General features: G+C 39.9%; 2 protein-coding genes across 3 annotated transcripts; one reads left to right on the top strand and one right to left on the bottom strand.

Moving 5' to 3' along the window:
* Nucleotides 1–2,598: 2,598 nt before the first annotated feature.
* On the bottom strand, nucleotides 2,599–9,632 carry efhb (EF-hand domain family, member B). Of its 2 annotated transcripts, none has more exons than XM_051406293.1 (13): nucleotides 9,476–9,632; nucleotides 7,442–7,497; nucleotides 6,823–6,966; nucleotides 6,464–6,641; nucleotides 6,243–6,353; nucleotides 5,976–6,105; nucleotides 5,778–5,858; nucleotides 5,603–5,670; nucleotides 5,351–5,505; nucleotides 4,690–4,897; nucleotides 4,206–4,433; nucleotides 3,883–4,064; nucleotides 2,599–3,276 (listed from the first exon to the last, which is right to left on the bottom strand). In XM_051406293.1, exons 1-13 carry the CDS (start codon nucleotides 9,489–9,491, stop codon nucleotides 3,130–3,132), a joined length of 1,704 nt encoding a protein of 567 aa, XP_051262253.1. In that variant the 5' UTR covers nucleotides 9,492–9,632; the 3' UTR covers nucleotides 2,599–3,129. The 2 variants fall into 2 exon arrangements, with proteins under 2 accessions (XP_051262253.1, XP_051262252.1); XM_051406292.1 differs by lacking the exon at nucleotides 9,476–9,632 and adding an exon at nucleotides 7,586–7,822 and having other exon boundaries at nucleotides 7,442–7,501.
* On the top strand, nucleotides 8,750–18,087 carry rab5ab (RAB5A, member RAS oncogene family, b). The gene is made up of 6 exons (XM_051406294.1): nucleotides 8,750–8,938; nucleotides 10,619–10,845; nucleotides 12,698–12,849; nucleotides 13,556–13,678; nucleotides 13,971–14,064; nucleotides 16,120–18,087. Exons 2-6 carry the CDS (start codon nucleotides 10,680–10,682, stop codon nucleotides 16,233–16,235), a joined length of 651 nt encoding a protein of 216 aa, XP_051262254.1. The 5' UTR covers nucleotides 8,750–8,938; nucleotides 10,619–10,679; the 3' UTR covers nucleotides 16,236–18,087.
* The last annotated feature ends 1,748 nt before the right edge of the window (nucleotides 18,088–19,835 follow it).

Genomic DNA, 19,835 nt, shown 5'->3' with positions numbered 1-19,835 from the left:
ACATCGCACTGATAAACTGGGACTGAACAAAACATTACAGCGTGTTTAATCATGTACCGAGACGGAGCTGTGGCCCTCTTTAAATGGAGAAAATGCATCTTTAGGAACCATGGCACAAATAAAAGTAAACAAGCCGTAGCTCTGAATTCTTGGGTTTTTTTTTTTTTAAATGTGGCCCATATCAGATTCCAGTGTGAACAGGTCCAGGTCCTGAAGTGACCCACATGACGATTGTTGACTTAAAAGTCACATGAATTCAGATTTTACTGTTCACACTGAGGTCACACTGCAAACAATCTGATCTGTCTCTGATCTGTACCACATATGAACGTGGCCCGAATCAGATTTGGGAAGATCAGATTTTATGTGATTTGAGCTGTATACACTGTCATGACAAAAGCAGATTTGAGTCACGTAAAAGCAAAAGAATAACAATAACAATAGTAGTATCAATCATATTAGTTTTTATCTTTTTGTTAGGATGAAAAATAACAATTTCTGTACAGTCTACTAACTTTTTCAACAGTTTCTGAACTCAACATCAACAGGCTGATGTAACAACCGACACAATATTAACATTAAAGGAGAAGTCCTTTTGAATTCTCCACATGTGATTCATGAAACATATAAGGGACCAAATATATAAGTGTTGGCGGTACTTGTGATAAAAAGCAACAGGCAACAAGATAATCAATTCTCCACAGTAAGCAGGAAGGTGCTGTCTGGTACATTGATGTCAAGAAAGCGCTTTATGGATCAACAGGAGATCACAACACGAGTCTTGTACCAAAGTGGAAATAGTTGTACTGCATTGCTGCGAGCAACAGCGACAAATCCTACCACCCGTTAAACTAACTCTAATGCAGCCTGCGTCTGAGCCCCGCGGTCATTGCCAGAAACGTGTCACTTGTCAAAAACATCACGTCTGACAGGCTCTTGAATGCTGCGTGTCATCCCATTCTGTTAAAGCCTGCCACGATATTATTAATGTTGACAACATATCTGACAAACAGAGAGGATTCTGTCATTAGCGACCGCTAATTCATGCATAATGAAATACGCTGAGGATTATTCTAATTTTTGATGCATAGTAATATGTGGTCTGTGGAAGTTTGCGTGGGGGGTTTTTTTTTTTTTTGGTTCCAGTTGAGCATCTCGCCGAGTCGTAATGAGATTAAATGAGTGCGGTTAGCTTAGCACATGTCAATATGCTCATGGATATGGTGAGAGCACATTAAACAATTTACCACGCCTGTGCATCACTCAGTTTAATGGAAATTAACAAGGAAACAAAAGCAAGTGGTGAATATACAAAAAGCTAATGGTTTTTTAGTTATTTTACTGTTTTGTAATGTTCTGACGTGTAGATCAGTTGAGGCTGCGTGCCAACCTTTTTTCATTAATCTTGTTAGCGAAACAGATCGCAAACAATTCCTCGTACCTCTTTGAGAGACTCTGCGTGTCTGTATGTCTACGTGTGTGTCTCATCTCCAGGGAACCATAAATTAATTGTGCTATCTCTGTCAAATTCCCATTTTAGGGTTGATTAATACAATTCCCAGATAAATATGCTTAGAAATTAAATCTAATACTCTGACCGAACAAATGATAAGGTACGGAGAATGCACCTCTCAGTGTTTACGCAGGTCTTTCACCACGGTCACACCGACTGTTATTGTTAAGTCCAAAGCAATCAACTAAAGATTTAACAACGTTTCACAGCATTTTAGGTGAACCAACAAAAGATGAAATGTTGCTTCCAACTAAAGAAAGGTGACATGTTGACACGACAAATGAGCCGTTTCTGTGCATGAAATTCTATTTTTCATTTGAATAGAGAAATTGATTCTCTATAAACAGACATGTAATAGGGGGGAAAAAACCATCTTTTGTTTGCTGACATGTTTATCTCCTAATTTGTGGTGGTATTAATAGTGTACCATGTGTTGACTACTGAATACTTTGACTTGACAGCAATACAAAGCCTTTTCAAATGAGTGTATATTGTTTGTTGTGCAGGGAGAGAAACTAGCCTTAATATTCGGGCCAGAACAAAGACAGCTCAAGTCAAAACAAGACTTAAACTGCCTACCTAGGATCTCCAAACCAAATTAATCACAGTAAACATTAATAATAATTATAAACACATTCTGCTTTTGTACCTCTAATATGTCTGTTTCTGTCAGTTCCTTGCATGCAGATGTGCCCCCTGCTAGTTGTTATCAGAAGAGGGTTGGTCTAAATGTAAAAAGGAAAAAAACCCACCCAAGTATGTCCCCTGGTAGGAAATTCTCAGAACAGGTGTACAATGTGCTTCATGATGCATTAATGGCTGCTTGGAACATGTTGTTTGTTGCTGTTCCCATTGAGATACAGCTTGAAGGAGCAGTTCGTCCATACATTGAGAGCTGTGTAGCCGGTAGAGTGTGTCTCTTCACGTTACCCTATTTTGGTTGTGTGCTCTGCCGGGAACTGCGCACTTGCTTCCAGCTAATTCACGAAAAGACAGGAACAGTAACACTCGGAAAAGAGTCCGAAAAACTAGGTCAAGAGGATGCTCAGATAAAGGCTTATATGATGAAACACATTAGTCTGATATTAGCCATTCAAAAAGGGGTTCATTTATGGAGTGTTCCCTCTCTGTATTTATTGTTCTACAGATTCATAACCACGATCATGATAAAGTAACAGGTTATGTCATTTGAACAGAATAATAGCAATAGAGTAATGGACATTACATGCAGAGGATGTTTTTAGTATTTCATTAGGACACCTACCAGCAAATAGACTTCTGGCACAAAGAACAATGTAATGACCAAGTAATGTGTTATATTCCCGACTGTAGACATATAAAAAGGGTGTCCCACTTGCAAATACAAAAGACACAAAGACACCTTTTTTTTGCTTTGAGGTTACTGAGCATTGTAGTGTAACAAACATCTTTTTTTGTGTCATAAAACCTTGTAACAGCCAATCACCCTTCAGATGACTGTTTACTCCTATATGACTTGTTGTCAGACACTTTGGGCCACAGAAATCCATTCTTCATTATGTCAAAAGTGTCCTCCTAGCTGTGAGAGAAATATTGACTGATGAGGAAATACTGTGCCGATTAAAACCTCTCGAGTGTTACATTGCTTTTATTTCCTTGAGTACGTTACGGAAAGCCTCGACACAAACCTCCCCGGCCGGGTGCTTCATGGACGCCAGCTTCCAGGTCTCCTCGAACATCTCTTCAGAAATATTCACACCCACATTCCTGAAGATCTCTGCAATCTGTGAAGAGGAGGACGAGTATCACTTTAAAAAAACATATTTCATTAAAACACAAGTTATTACTGTTAAGTTTATGTAGCCACACTGCAGCGGCAGGACACTAATAACGACCAATCTTTTCATTACTAATGATTATGAAACAGGCTTGTGGTGGAAAAGTTGAATAAACTCAAAGAACAGATGACCACCAAACAGAAAAGAATGAGAGTTAAACAGAGAGGGATCACAGAGATCAAAGTACTGACCTGTAGGGCTCATCCGGTTTAAAAATGTCTCATACCTGATTTGACTGAGTATGAATTGAAATTTAAATGAAGTCAAAGTAATTCAGAGGCTTTTTGAATACCTAATAGAGCACAAAACCGGAAAGATTGTCTTGTATATTAAGCTTTTCTGAAGTACTCAACCATGCATTCAACTGTGAACATAATGCTGTTTTTCAAAAACAGGTGCAAATGCACAAATTTAAAAATATACACAGGTCGTGTTTAAAACTGATATTTGCTGAACTGCATTAAAATATTTATAAAATTATCTTCCATGATCATTTTCAAATTCGATGTGGGTCCATCCCTCACGGTAAAACTTCTGGTGCACAGTGCGTACCTCCTTCTTGGTGCGAGGACAGAAGAAATGTTCCTCGTGAACACCCTGAATAGCATGAACTGATGGATGCAGAAGATCTCCAGCGGTGGACATATCACCGTAGTTGTTAGTGTCACTGACTCTCTTTATGCGTGGAGGTGGGAGGTCGGAGCGCACAGACGGGACGCCGTAGGCGCGGCTGTCTATGTAAAGAGAGACCACAGGATGAGTAAAGGATGTTTAGGTGATGGGAGTTAACTGAAATTAATATGTAAAATATGTTAAATTAGGGCTCATAAAACGTCAGAAGCTGATGAAATCCTCAAACTCTATTTCTGACTTACTTGATGTGAGCGGACCATCACTGACAACCCCAATGAGGGAGGAGGAGGTAACGAAGTGATCTGGAACTGCCCTGAGTCGCCTCAGGGTCCTCACAGTCTTCTTAGAGCTTCCTGGCTCAACAGGCTCCAGGTCCTCGGGCTTAATCAATGCCTGAGAGTCAGGAAGCTGCGCTGATTCTGATGAAGACTTCCCCTCTATGTTGGCTGGAGCTGTGTTGGTCTGACGCTCTGCAGGAGACAAAATAAATAGAAAATGTTGAGAGATTAGATTCCACACATAACCTCCACGTCACTCTTAAATCTCAACTGAGTCACTTTAACTGTCAACATCGGCTTTTAAGCCTTTTATTGTCTAAAATACCAAAAACATAAATCACCTGAATGTGAAAGAGAATGGATCTGGAAAAGCTTTTTCCTGTCTAAGTTTACCAATCCGGTGGCATCTTAGTAAATAAAGTGATACATTACAGCAAAATAAACTGACCGTTCATCATAATGCGTTGCTCTCGACTGTTGATGGGCATCTTGTCCTTCCAGTTGAGGAAATTAGCAAATTCCACGAAGTTGATTAGTCCGTCCTTGTCTGTGTCACAGTGGTCCATCAGGTCATCCAGGACCGGCTCACTCACGCCCAGTTGGAACTGTTGGCACACTGCCTGCAGGTCCTCTTTGTCAATCATCCCCTTGCCTTTCTAGTGATTTAGATAAAGAGATAGAAAGGAAAAGGCTCAACAATCGCTCTGTGGTTTTTACGAGTGTGAGACAGCGAGAGGAGAATTATATTAGTATTGTTACTTAATCACATCTTAACACCAGTGTCACAACCCTGGCCTTATCTCAAACTCTTAAACTGGCTTGTCAAACACAGGTGTAACCAATAAGATGAATGAATGATGCCGGGGCCTAAATGGAAAGCAGCATTTAATAATGTCATTCATTACACCTGCACTAAAAATGAATGTCCACTGTGGGAAAGGACTGTGCTGGAATTTCTTTGATTACTCTTTGATGTAAAAAAAAAAAGAAAAAAAAGAGATTTGGGTGGAAATAACACTGTATTTTTTTCAGGTTACTTTAAATGTGATGATTGAAAGCATAGGTCAGCAACGGGGTGTTGTGTCACCCAGCCATGATTCCAGTCGTACCTTGTCGTAATGTCTGAACGCCTGCAGCAGGGAGGGGAAGTGGTGAAAGTTGACCTTCTTGAGGTGGTGTTGCACTGCGTTGATCAGACTGCGCTGACGGTCTCGGCCTCTCACATACTGACCTGGCTCCGTGGAGTGGATTACTTCTCCAACCCCTGTGCAGGAAACAAGCACAGTCATTCAGCACAATATCTGCTGATACACAATCCAATTTTTAATCCAGGAAAGACGTTTTTTTTGCATAAACTCTACCAAATTTATCTGCCGTCAAGAGAATTCCAAAGGTGCGATCCGGTGGAACATTCAAGGTATTTCCTCTCCTGAAAAGATGAATTTATAATGAGAGAAAGAAGTTAAACAGTAAATAATCAGTAAATTATAGTCAGAGTTCACAGAACTGATCAGAAGACGTGTGACAGAAACTTACCTAATGTTTGTTTTGTCAAGTTGCAACGCCATCTTTTCCCTGTTCCCAGACCTCTTCCAAACTGTATTTGGATTGTAAAACCTACGGCAAAATGTTGTCATTATTTGTTCCCCCTAAAGTTAGTTATACACTGAATAAATACATAGTGTTACGGAAGTTAACAATACAACACTTGTGCCCACTTATTGCAGCACTTACTTCTGTGTCTCCCCCAGCCAGTGGAGAGTTTTGCCAAGATTACGGCCATCATTGAAATGAGGTGTGAGGATCCCAAACCTGTTGTCTTTACTGTAGTGACTCAAGTTGTACTTCCTGTCGATCCGCTCACCTGGAGTGAAGCAAGGTGATTTTATCGTTGTGGAAGTTGGACGTCACATTTCAGAATAATCAAGACTGAGGGGTTGATTGTTGGTAGAAACAGTAACAGCATTATGAGTAATATACATTTGTTTCTATTCTTCATACCAACAAAATAGGCGTTGTGGCTACGAATGTAAGCCTCGTGTCCCTCCTGAGCTTCTGTCTCCACCTCCTCGGATTTTTTTGAAGGGTTGATAATCTCACGCACATCCAACCCTGGAAAAAAAAAGGGAAGAATTGACTTTCTTTTATAAGCGTAGATGAATATTTGCATGTTGACGTTACAGCATTTGACTTAAACCTATATTCTTTGACCATACATATACCTCGAACCATTTTCACACCATACGTAGTTTTGTCGTTACACCAGCTGGGAAGTGTAACATGCGGATCATGTGACCTGCCCACCGGTGCTTTTCGACTGGAGGCGTACCGTGCTTCACTCAGGTCTTGTAACTTCTTTTGGAACAAGGTCTTTTGGGGAGGATTTACCAAGCTTTGACCCTGTTGGAATTAAAATGAACAACTTATATCCATTTTCTGGGTGTAAGGCGTAAGCAATAAATCTCATCACTAGGGAGAATAATAAATTATTAACCCACCAAATCTGGGGCAGTAAAAAAAAACCCTCTTTATTGCCCCTTCAACCCACAAGGAGGTGTGTGTGCGCATGTGTGGTACTCACAGTGAGAGACGATTTGGTTCTGATGCCATGAACAAGGGTGCTGGCGACATCTGGATCATTTGCCTTCCCCTGGTGCACTCTGATAGCTCCTGGTTCTGGACGGATGCTGTTGCGGTATTTCCTAACCACAGGCGGGGTTGGAGGCTGAAATGTAAAAATGTTGACATACGATATCAGACAGAGAGAAAGAGAAAGAGAGAAAGAAAGAGAGAACATGGCATCTTGAGAATTTTAAAAGCTGTCTGCTGCTTCAAATTATATTTGTGCTTCAATTTGTGCCACCCAGAGATAAAATTGTTATTATATATATAAATATATGAATGCTCTCTATAGATAAAGATCCATTGGAGCCTTTTTCACAGCAGCTATTGTGATGTTAAATAGGAGGGGAAACACAGGTGTGTTATTATTATTATTATTATACCAATTAAGGTTGTGTTGCATTTAACTCTAACAGAGTGCATGGTGCTGCTATTGTGCTCACTGGACCTTAATCAGTATAATTGCTGTGTTCACCCAATTATTTCATGTTAAAATAGCTGCTGTGAAAAAGGCATTTTGTAAGCACCTGACTATTAATTAGCATCACACATAAAAAAAAAAAAAAAACTAGACTTACCCTTGGCACTTCTTGTAAGCAGCTCTCAGCCCTGTCTCCCTCAGGTATCAGTTTCCCTGCCTGGTGTAAAAAGAAGACGACGGTTTATTATTATTATTAAACTAAAACACATTTAACACAGTAGGAAGAAGTTAGTTGACTCACCTTCGGTATGTTTGGACATGTTTCTCTAACCTTATATTTCAGTTGGTAACCAGCATTCCCCTCATTTATATTCATCTTAACCGCAACCCTGGTATCTTTATTACTATTATTATTGTTTTTAAATCTTTTATCGTTCGTCCTTTCTGTTACCTGGGGGAAAACATAAGTTTTAAAACAACTTTCTAGCTATCGTTAAGCTGCACCGCATTCTTCCGTTGGACGTTGAGCCTGTTTGAGTTCCGTTGCCTGGCAACGGCGGTCGGTTACATTCAAGATGCCGTTACAGGCACTGACAGTATGTTACAGGGTATTTTTATTTTTATATACTTTTATATAATGAGAAATAATGTGCACTAATGGGGGTGTTAGGTGAGACATTTGCGTGACTAAAAACTATAATAATCGTTTTCAGAGTCAGAAGCAGAATGACTTATTATTATTATTGATCTTCGGGGGGGACATTTTGTCCGTTACAGCTGCTCAAGGTGTAAAGCAGCTTTAATTTTCATTAAAAATAAATTATAATTATATTACTGTATCTTACAGTATATTTTGAAATAGATCTGTGTATAAATATATCGGTATACACTTATAAAATAAAAATATAAACAGTAAATATAATTTAGAAAATAAGAGTCTAAGTATGTACATTAATATAACGTTAGAGATAGAAGTAAGTTTTGTACTTCTTTATATTTAATTTAATTTATTAATTTTTAAAATTATTTTACCCATGAGTATTATAGTTCAAAATCCCCTTTTTTATTCTCTTATTATATAATTAAAATTCAAAAGGGGCTTTATTGGCATAAGCGAGTGTAAAATATAGGTATACACAGATTAGTAAGAGAGAGAAAAAATAATTTTAAAGTAAAAAAAAAAAAGAAGAAAAGCAGTAATATAAAAACACTAATTCAAATAAGTGAAAACTTTTTATTTTATTATTTAATATGTGTGTGTGACCTGTTAATACATACCGGGCAGCGATATACGCCTCCAATACTATTTTAAATTATAATAAATAAACATAAATACGCTTTTAACTGGCATGTTTGGTATTTTATTTTGGAAGGAAAAAAAAAACAACCCATACCAGTAAACTGGGAATAAATGGTGTGCTGTGATTGGTCCGTCGGGGCTGATACGTAGGCGGGCTGTCATACGATCTGTCATCATCGTCCGTACAATGCGAAAAGGGAAGTTGAGAGAAGTGGGAGAGGGACATCGCGGAGCTTTATGAGAGATAACGCTGCTGTAGCTGGCTGGAGACTCGACACACCGTGAGGAGCCGCTACAGATACCCCACCCGGTGAACACCAATCACATCATCGAGCTTCCTGTTTCTTTTAGGAGGTGAGTATAAGCTGATATTAGCCAGCTAGCTTTTTTTTTTTTTGTTGCTAATGGCTCCTCCCGATCAGCAGCGTTAGCCCGCGGCGAGCTAACGGTAGCTAGCCCAGAGACACTGGAAGGGCCAAGCGGGTTGGTTAGTAATCAGTCGTCATGTTAGCCGAGTATTAGTGTTATTTTATTGTTTTAATGTTGTTGTTGTTGTTTGTTGTTGGGGGCCCACCGATCGATGAGGCGGGTCACTAAATGAACGTCATGCAGCTACGGTTAGCTAGCTGTCACTCGCTGCACACACCCAGAGCTGCATCATCTGTGTTTGTGTGGCATTTCTCTAAACGTTGTGTAAATGAAGTGTGTACGTACACTTCCCCAGGTTGAACACTAACGCTACACACTCTGTGGGAGGGGGGGGTAGCAGCCAGTCAACAACAACAACAACAACAACAACAACATTACAGGTTATTTGTGGTTATCTCTGTGTCGTAACGCGATTTGGACGAAGTTGTAATTATTTTTGGACTGATGCTGCGGTGTGTTCACTTGCCTTGGTGGTCATGATGAATGTCTTGTTGTTGTTATTCTCCCTTAAACTCTCCAGAGCAGCCGAAAAGGAAAACTGTAAGTTAACCCTGAAACATTTCCCCACATATGTGCCCAGACCCGAGTCATACTAATCCCCTTTGTAACAGTCTGTCTCACATAACTTTAAAAAAACGCTTTAAGGAGGAGTTGCCAGAGGTTTGTTGTCACAGATTTGCACACAGCTACACCAGTTGATCAACTTGTTTGTGTGTCCTGTGTTGAAGCTGCAGTTAGATTCGCTCAGGTTTAGTGAACAGGTTGGTGTGCGGCTGTGGAAGCAGAAGTTCAGGGGGGGGGGTGCTCGTCATCAGTTTGCCAAAATGTAAAAAAGACCAGACAGCAAATTGCACTCTCACTACAGTCTCTGCACGCAACCCTGGTTATGCTTTGGCTATACCTGGTACACATGTTTGCTCAGCTAGTTATGGCAAGCAACCAGCTGTTGTTTGAAGAGCGAGTAATGTGAAACTATTGTTGGATACTGTGTGTAATGAACGACAGTAAATTCCCCTAAAAGGTCATTGTATCACATTGTATTCTGGGCCACCGGGTTCGAACAGCATAAAACTGTAACACCTTAAATTCCTGATTGTTTAGCCAATTTCACAAACAAAGTGTTGCAATGTGAGTGTAAGCGTTTCTTACAGGCTACCTGGCTTTTTAGTCCATTATTTCTGAAAAGCATGCACCCCAATGGAGGAAATTGTATTTTTATTATTATTATATTTCCACCTTTCTAAGTTATAAGAAAAACTACAACATTAACCAGCTATCATACGTTTTATTTAGAGACATTTTGAGTTTTCGAGTTGCTCATAAACACAATTTGGGAAAAGTGCTGAAGGTCGTTGATCGTCTTCACACCTGGACAGGACTCTTCTTCTTTATAACAAACCTACAAAGTTAAGCAGAAGCTTTTCTCTATCAAGCCTTCTGCATATTTGTTTCCACAAAAAACCTTATTGTTAAAATAGGGTTGCACAAAATAACTTTGTACCAATGATGTGTGCTACCAAAAGCTACAGCTAAACAATATACGCAGTTAAAATCATTTAGAGTTTATATTAGACGGTGACACTTTCTTTTCTCTCTCCTGCTCAGGTATTTTCTACAGTCTTTCACAGTACGTCAGCGTCCAGAGGAAGAGACCGGACAGTGTGACATGGCAAGTAGAGGCGGAGCTTCACGACCCAATGGGCCAAACGCAGGCAACAAGATCTGCCAGTTCAAACTTGTGCTTTTAGGAGAGTCAGCTGTGGGGAAGTCAAGTCTTGTACTTCGTTTCGTCAAGGGACAGTTTCACGAATTCCAGGAGAGCACAATCGGAGGTATGTATCTTCATAAGGCCATGACGTAGACAGACTTACTGACATACTGTACTTACCTTATTACTAGGGAGAGGCTTGCAGTTAATCACTCAGTGAAACAAATATGATTAAATATCTACATCATCATCATAAGTGTACACACTAATAGTAAAAGTTCCCAGTAGGTTAACAGATTATTAAATGTCTAGACTAAATGTATTAAAATCAGCATTGTGGTGTCAGAGTATAGGGAATATTAGAAAAGTTGTTTAACATGATAAATAGAGCATGATGGCACACAATACAGGATTCAGTTGAGGAGAAGGAGGGATAATGAGATGAGGTTTTAGTTTTAGACTCAGAAGGGAGAATTGTGAGAGAGAGAGAAAGTCCCTAGGGAACTGTAGGAGTGAGCTGAATTCCCAAACATCTGTCCCTAGTTCCTGGTACTGACCGCTTATGTCAGGTCATCGCAGTCTGTTATCATCTGCATAATTTTTAATTTATTGCCCTTTGGCAAGCATACTGCTTCCTGGATATTGTATGGTGATATTAAACTCTATCCATTTCATTGCATTGCTATTTTCAGACTCACCTTAGGTTAAAAAAAAAAAAACACAGGTAGATCTGTGAAATCTAAAAACAGCACCGATCACAGATCATAGACAGCACCGATCACAGATCATAGACAGCACCGATCACAGATCATAGACAGCACTGATCACAGAAAGTAAATATGCTCACAGTGGCAGAGTAGGCACAACTAAGGCAAAAGTACAATTAAAGTTAGAACTGAGGTAATCAGTCCAGTATGAGTTATGTGTATTAATATGTAAAGTAAAGTGACAGACAGATCATAAAAAGAGAGTCTTCGTAAATCCAAACTAGAGAGATGCAGTCAGTTAGTCAGTGTTTCCTCTAGGATCTTTTTTAGCAATGGGGGCAGGCCTGTCCGAACAACCCCATGGCAACAGGGGAAAATGACTGCTCTTGTGTGAAGTAAACGCAACTTTGGCTGATTATGCTATTGCGTTATCGCGTTTTTCTGGAGGGACTGGTTGAACGTTGTCCAATTAAAACGGACCCACCGCAGTGACGTTTTTGGTGGAGCTGTTATTTAATAGTAGACTTAAGAAACACTTTTGACAATAAGCTACATCAACACAACAGTATGTGGAGTTGAACTGGACAGCCCCAATAACCTCTGAATAGTTCTACTTGTTGTTAAATTGCAATGTGAGCGGCAGCCAACGGGGGTGCATTATGCCGGCTGGATCATTTAAAAGGCAACCGTGACTACATTGTGCATCTGCCCCATTTCTGATACCGTAGCGGCAGAAATTTAACAGCGGCGAGCCGCCGCTCCAAAATCACCATAGAGGAAACACTGGTCAGTGGACAGTGACAGCATAAAGGTTTGTGACCCTTTGTTAGAATGATCCCCAAAACGATCAGAGTGAGGTTGTACTGGGCAGCTTCCAGGTGTGTGTGTAACTGACTCAGTGTGAACAGGAACCAGCACCCTGGAGTAAATAAAGGTTAAATATGTGTTTGTGTAAATACTTGATGCCTCAACACCCATCCAGATATTGGATGTTCAGTATAAAACATGTTTGATATTACTGGGGCCCCATTTTCCAAATTGGGAAATGTGGACCAAGTCGACCAAATAATCCTCCTCTGTGTGTGTGCGTGCGTGCGTGCGTGCGTGTGTGTCTGTCTAGCATTGATCTTAAAGTTTTACCTTCACAGAAGCACACTCTGTGTTGTGTTGTGTTGTGTTGTGTTGTGTTGTGTTGTGTTGTGTTGTGTTGTGTTGTGTTGTGTTGTGTAGTTCAACTGTCATTGATTCCTCTGCTTTGTGCCCCTGCAGCTGCCTTTCTGACTCAGACAGTATGTTTGGACGACACAACAGTCAAGTTTGAAATCTGGGACACAGCTGGTCAGGAGCGCTACCACAGTCTGGCTCCAATGTACTACAGAGGTGCCCAGGCAGCCATTGTGGTGTACGATATAACAAATGAGGTGAGTAAAGTTGGCAGGTTTTTCACTGATAATGGGGGTTTCCATCTTAAATCTTTCTTAGCAGCAAGCCGAAAAAAGAAACATATTAAGAGATGAGTCATCACTGAACAATACAGTGCTTTGTAGGCCATAATGTCTGTCGACCTAACATGTACACTACAATGATCACTTGATTCCAAAAAGGCTACACATCCAGACACTCAAATGTAATGCATATGTATTTAGTATGTGCTGATAGATTTTAGATTACAAAGACTCGGTAACCTCCACACAGCGACTGTCCACTTTTCACAGTCTTACCACTGAAAAACATCTGCAGCTATTTTCTATTTGTAAAATGTACCTGAAGAGATTGTTCGTTCTGATGACACTTTTACTCAACTTACTAAAATATTTTTAGTACAGTAGATGATCTTTTAATGACGATGATGCATTTAGCCCACATTATAATCCTGTGTGCACTGTATATAACCTCTGCATGGCAGTATAGCACACTGTACAACGTGCTGTACCTGAGTTGAAGACATTTTTATAGTTTCATATGTCATGAAAAGCGGTATTTTAGTGGGTTCTCTATTTTGAGCTTTGATCAAAAGATGAGCCGGACATCATGGGAAGGCTGCTGTTGTCCTCTCTTTCCATCACATGGATCTTATTGTTATTTTCACTAACTGAGTCACCCCCCCCCCCCCGTTTTGTTTGCCAGGAGTCATTTGTACGGGCGAAGAACTGGGTTAAAGAGCTTCAGAGACAAGCCAGTCCAAATATTGTAATAGCTCTGGCTGGGAACAAGGCTGATCTCGCAAACAAGAGAGCACTGGACTTCCAGGTTTGTGTTCTTTAAATTCCTTATTAATTAACTGGAGGATGTGAACAGGACCGGAGAAATCATGACAAATAAATTGGAAGTTGTGTCTGTTGAAGGTTCTGTGAAACATTCACAGACTGGTTATTATTTATGACAGATGTTTCTGTGTGATTGGCCCAGATCTCCTCTACTACTTGGGAACTACCTACTTTGCTTCCTCTGCATTCACTCTTTTTTTTATCCATGGAAACTTTGAGGTATTTAAAGTCATTATTACTAATGGTTTTCTGACGTCTTTGTTTCATTTTCATAGGATGCACAGTCATACGCAGACGATAACAGCTTGCTTTTTATGGAAACATCTGCAAAGACCTCTATGAACGTCAATGAGATATTCATGGCCATTGGTAAGTGTCTCTTATATCTTAACTCTTTAACCTTGTCTTGATGAAGAGTCTAATCTGCTTAGATTTATTTTATGATATAAAATAAGTGACGTAACAGCAACAATGAAGGGCATTTGAGCAACAATAAAAGACTGTGGTTGTGTTAGTAGCCTCCAACTGGAGTTCACAGGTTTACAAGTGAATGGAAGCTATTTGGATATATAATATTTACAGTAAGCTTGGTGCATTGTCATGTGTTGAAATTAAATGTCTCAGCCCATATTGTACCCGCCACTCTTTTTGGAAACCTCCTGAGGCTTGTTTTGGAAATGATGATGCATTTTGTGCATGCAGTTTTGGTCTCAGTGAGGTGAGACCATCTCATTTGGGGAAGAGATGCAGGCTCCAGGTTGCGTGAAGGACACTGTGGCCTTTGTAGAATACATTCTCTGGACTGGGATGCACCTGCTTTAGCTCAATTTGCATTTAAAGAGCAAACTGTTTGCTAACACAAAGCAATCTCATAGATTTCTTGCTCAATAAGGCCTGTCGGCTCACAATGTAAACTGTAGTTTGAGGTAAAGAAACAGTGCTGCAAATAGAGTGATGACAATTCTTTGTCACTTTTTCTTTAAAGAGTAAGTTGCAACCCCTACACACTCACACTCCTCCCACACTAATGTTGCCTGACTTCTTATCGAGCACAGAGTGTGGAACGCATGTGTGGGTGTGTCGGGCCATAAAGAGATCCTTATAAAAAGATGTTTGTTTATGTTATGTGTTTTATTCCTCTCTTTTATGATTTTATTTGCTGTCATAAACTGCACTAATTAGTAGGGTTGAGTGAGTACTCGGTTGAAATGAGTATCCGGTACAGATAATCTACTTTTTTATGAGTACGAGTAAAATGTGTCAGTATCCACACCTGTAAAAACAACCAACTTTTATTAAAAAAAACTTGTTCTGTGAATAGTTCTCTTACTATTGTGAACAAAAACATTGAATTTAGCAACTTCTGATCAACCCATATCAATTTCAGGCTTAAATTAACAACTCGTTAATCATGCCCACGTTCGGTTTAAGCACCATTCTTTTTTTTTTTTTTTTTTAAACAAGTATGTATTGAAGATTTTCTCATTTTTTAACAGAAGGCAACAAAACACACACAAGGCACATGTATGGATAGGAAGATACATAAAAATAATAATAATACACATTGGCCTATTTGTAGAGGTATCTTAGGCTTCAATATATCAGTCCATGAATAGACGTTTCACCATCAGCATAAAAGAAGAATTGAATGAATACAGAAAAGAAAAGAAAAATTCAATTCAGCTTGTCATCAATCCAGCCATCTACATCCATATTGTTTCTCTTAAGGAAGTTATAAAAGATGTCCCAAATCTTCCAAAACTTATCAAGCCTGTTTTTTGCAGTGTAACTGATCTTTTCCAAAGCCAGGGTGTATCTGATTTCCATGTGGAAGCTATACATCGCTTGGCTTCCAAAAAGCAAATATTAAGTAGAGCTCTTACGTTTTTGGAGGCGTTAAAGCCATCTGGGTAAAGGTTTAATAAACATAATTTAGAATTGATAGGCACATCTTCACCAATGATTTGTCTTTGTCAGAATGTGAGTATCTGTGGGCATTCCCACACACAGTGAAATAGTGTCCCCTTTTGGTTTTTGCATTTGAGGCAAGCACCATTCTTTTGAACAGACACAGATAATAGTGTACTCGTTCCTCCCTACTAATTAGAGGGGGATGTTACACAAAATTAGTTTTGGTACAGCAGGGAAAAGAATTGTAAGTGGACTCTGACCTGTTAATAATTCCTGAACAACTGCAACTTGCGGCCATTTATACGAAACAAAGATGTTGTTGTAAAGAACAATGCAGACTGAAAAGAGGATCTGAAAGTGCAATAAAGTTCCTATACATGTAATCTACTAACTCAAACAGAGAGGATTCGCTGTTACACTACCGCTGAGAATATATTTTGGCGCCATTATAGGTGGGGTAATCTGATTATTTGTGGAGACGTCGTCACTGATCTAGTTGCTATGTCATTGCAGCAAAGAAGCTACCCAAGAACGAGCCCCAAGCGACCGGAGCCAGCAGCGGGCGGAACCGGGGGGTGGACCTGACAGAGACGGCTCAGCCCACCAGCCGTCCCTGCTGCAGTAACTAACCTGCTCACCCCTCACCCAACCCCATCCGCACACACCCCCTTCCCTCTGCTTCCCCCCTCCCCCCCGCCCTTCTCAACTGAACATCTGGACATCAGGCTCCTCGGCTTCCTGACGTCAGACCTGACCGCCAACCTCACTCCCCCTGGAATAGCTAAAAGACTCTGTATAGCTGCATTTCTAATACCTTTTTTTTTTTTTTTTTTTTTTTTTGTTGATGTTCTTTTCTTTTTTTTTTTTTTAAACTTTTTTTAAGAAGTGTATATCAGTATAATGGATGCATGTATCACTACAACGCCTAAAAAAAAAAAAAAAACACACGTTTTTATCTCTTATTCAGTTGGAAGACTAACCCCATTTAAGAAAGATGAGTGAGCGAGAAACCCGTGATCGTGTGAGTGCGTCGTGTGTGAATTTCCAAGTGTGATTTGCTGATGAGAAGGTGTAGCCTCATTTGTCACTTCACAGGGTCGTCTGGATGCGAGCGGTGTTGCCTGTAGTACTCTTTGTGTGCAGGGGGTTAAGTTATGCTCACAATCAGAAGAAAACCAAATTGTTCCCATCTTGAGACGCCTGGCTTCTCAGACTGTCTGTTGTGAGGCATCAATGTATGTGCCAGGAAAGGACTGTTGTGCAAGAATCCCTCCCGCCTCACATCTGTTACACAAGAAGACAGGTTCGTCCAAGACTCCTGATGGAAAGTGCGGAAAATAAATTTAATACTGTCCATTTTTTTTGTGTGGAAAAAGCTGGAAAATACACAAAAAGGTCATTTTTTGGGGAGAGTATAGAAAACAAACCGCCTCGATACACATCTGGCTCCCCATTATGTGCGACCATCTGTTGAGCGATACGGGCCTGTCACGTTGCCATACATCATATTGAACAACGAGTTTTGGAAGTGCGTGAACATCAGGAAACCAACACCTTCAGGCCAACGCGAGGCCGCTATGACAGGATTTTTTAAATTCGGCTTTGCTATTTAACAAACGCTTTCATGCTTGCGGCGACATCAAGTCCATCACAGAAGTCCCGTGTTAAATTTTGACACTGATACGGTTTAACGTGGAAAAGAAAAATCAACAGCAAACTTGAAGACTGTTGAACATCCTTCTTTGTGAGTTGTCTTGCAAAAGACTTGAACGTAGTTCTTTGTTAAAAGTTTCGTCCTTGTTAACCTGCTGTTTTTCTGTTCAGGCCAGTAGTCAACCTGCATCAATCTGGGTGATCTCAATCAAACGGGGGGAGGGGATTGTTTTTAGAATAGAGATCAGACAGCACACAAACTGAAAATTTGACTACTACCCATTGTCACAAAAAAATATACTCTAATGTTGTTATAGGGTGCAATGTTGCAATGTTGTCTTCTTCCTCCTTTAGTACAGCTTGCAGAGCTTTGCGAGCTCGCCAGGAAATTGTCTAGAGATTCCGAACAATTGTACAGTTCAATATAGGCCTGCTTTTTATTTTTTATTGATTTTCATCCTAGACCTTGTCACAAACTGGTCAAATGTTAAGCAGTGGTGGTCTTTTTAGGTATGTGTAGTGTTATTAACAGAATCCCTCTCTGGTGTCTTGTTACTTTTCTCAGAAATGGTCCATGGTCATGTTTGAAAGGAACTTTTATTGCATTGCACAGTGTTGATCATGTTTTAATTAATGACTGCCCTTCGATTTTATATGACGGACTGTATTGGACTTGCTAACCTACAGCTATAAGCAGGTAGCATAATTAACCTTACTGGTGGTCTCTCTTACAGCTCAATGAATTTTAATGATGTTAAACAGCATTACTAGTGATGGGCTGATCAGTTTTGAGTGTCTGAATACAACTTAATAAATTCAATAAAGAGGTCTCTTGTATGCCTTTTTTGCTCTGAATATGTCAGTGGCATCACATGTAAGGGAGGTTTTGAAATAATGAAACAATATTCTGCTTTTATTGAAACAAATTTGACGTTAGTCATCGAATGACGAAGTCTGTGAACACAACCGAAATGTTTTTCTTTGATTTTGAAACAACTGTCACATCTGTGCAGATCGGAGCTTTACGGTTCTCAGTCCTCTGTAGGGTTGTGAGGATTTCTAACTAGAGCTGCAATGATAAGTAGGTTGAAAGAAAATTAATCAACTATTTAACTTCACAGTCATTTATCAAGCAACAAGTCTTAAGAGTCTACAGTCGTGTTAACAACTCTGTGTGGCTGTATTTAGGTGCAGTGCGTGCTTTCAGCTACATGCTCAAGTCATTTTTAACATGTTCACCATCGTAGTTTAACATCTATCTCGTCACGTGACCTGATGATGGATGAACCAAATTTTATTGCAACATTTCACAATCACAAATGTCAACCTCATGTTCAGGGTGATCACTAAAGTCAGTGGACTTTAAGTTCCAGATCCAGATTTTCAAATGCAATAATTTTGGATATTTCTATTGTTTTATAACATTGTAAATGGAATATATGCTATAACTATTGAAGACTATATGAAACAGCATTTTTCACTATTTTATGGTCAAAGCAATTAAATGATAAAAACAATTAAGTATTGCAGTATGCGGCCGAGGCTGAGATACCCAGACCTTGAGTCTCTCGAATGGCTCCAGAAATACTGGATCCGACTATTTCACTAATGCAACTCGATAGCATCTTTTCATTAGGCCCCTATTTTTCTGGGAAACACCCACTTATTTCAAATTGTACACCCCCCATTTGTGACGCAGACTATCTATTAAAATATGTGTAGTCTCCGAGCCCGAGCCCAGATAATCCCGAAGGCATTATTTTTGTCAAACTTGACAAAGCTCCTCCAGAGCCACAGAAGACATAGAACTGCTTTTTGAGTAATAGCTCTCACCATGATGACCAAACCGATCTTGAAGTGTAAAGTCGATTATGTCAGTTAATCAATAATGATAATAACAGTAAGTTGCAGCCTTGCTTCTTAACCACATTTTCCACTTTTCTTGGTTGAGCTCGGCTGTCAGTTTCAGGTCCCGTGTTTCTTATATATTTCCACTGTCTGCCTCCTCTCTCCGCTCTTGGCTGAGTTCCATCCCGACACTTCAAAACTTCACACACTTTCCATCCTCAAAGTCCTCACAAGATGAGTCGTCTGAACTCTCAACCAGCCTGATCACATGTTTGGCCAAGACTCAGATCTCTGTGCAGAAATGACCTCCTGCTCCTGTCAATTACAGTCCTTAAAAACACCGTTAACAGCCTGTTCATCCAGCACCACCCACACACCACTTAAGGCAAGAGACAGAAAGAAGAGTCATGAGGGTATACGTCAAAGGGATCAATAACCGATTATACTTCTGGTCCCTAAAGTGGCCGAGACCTCTGGCTGCCTTGATGATGTCCCTCTGCCAGACAGAGCTGTGAGTTAAAGGGTTCATCCACCATCATTATAAAACATTATGTGATCTCAAGTGGTGTCTAGTTTTCCCAGGTTTGGGGATTTTCCCCTTATAATGGAGAATGAGATTCTCATTTTGGTGCTTGCAGCATTGAAAAACAATTCAACAGGAGCGTGTCTTTATACAAACAGTGCAATTGTTACTCTGGATTATCCACACAAAATCCTGTCAAAGGTTC

Source organism: Dicentrarchus labrax, unplaced genomic scaffold (genome assembly GCF_905237075.1).
Source record: "Dicentrarchus labrax unplaced genomic scaffold, dlabrax2021, whole genome shotgun sequence".
Classification (NCBI taxonomy): domain Eukaryota; kingdom Metazoa; phylum Chordata; class Actinopteri; family Moronidae; genus Dicentrarchus; species Dicentrarchus labrax.
Note: the sequence above shows the minus strand (reverse complement) of the source record. Positions and strands in the feature narration are given on the sequence as shown.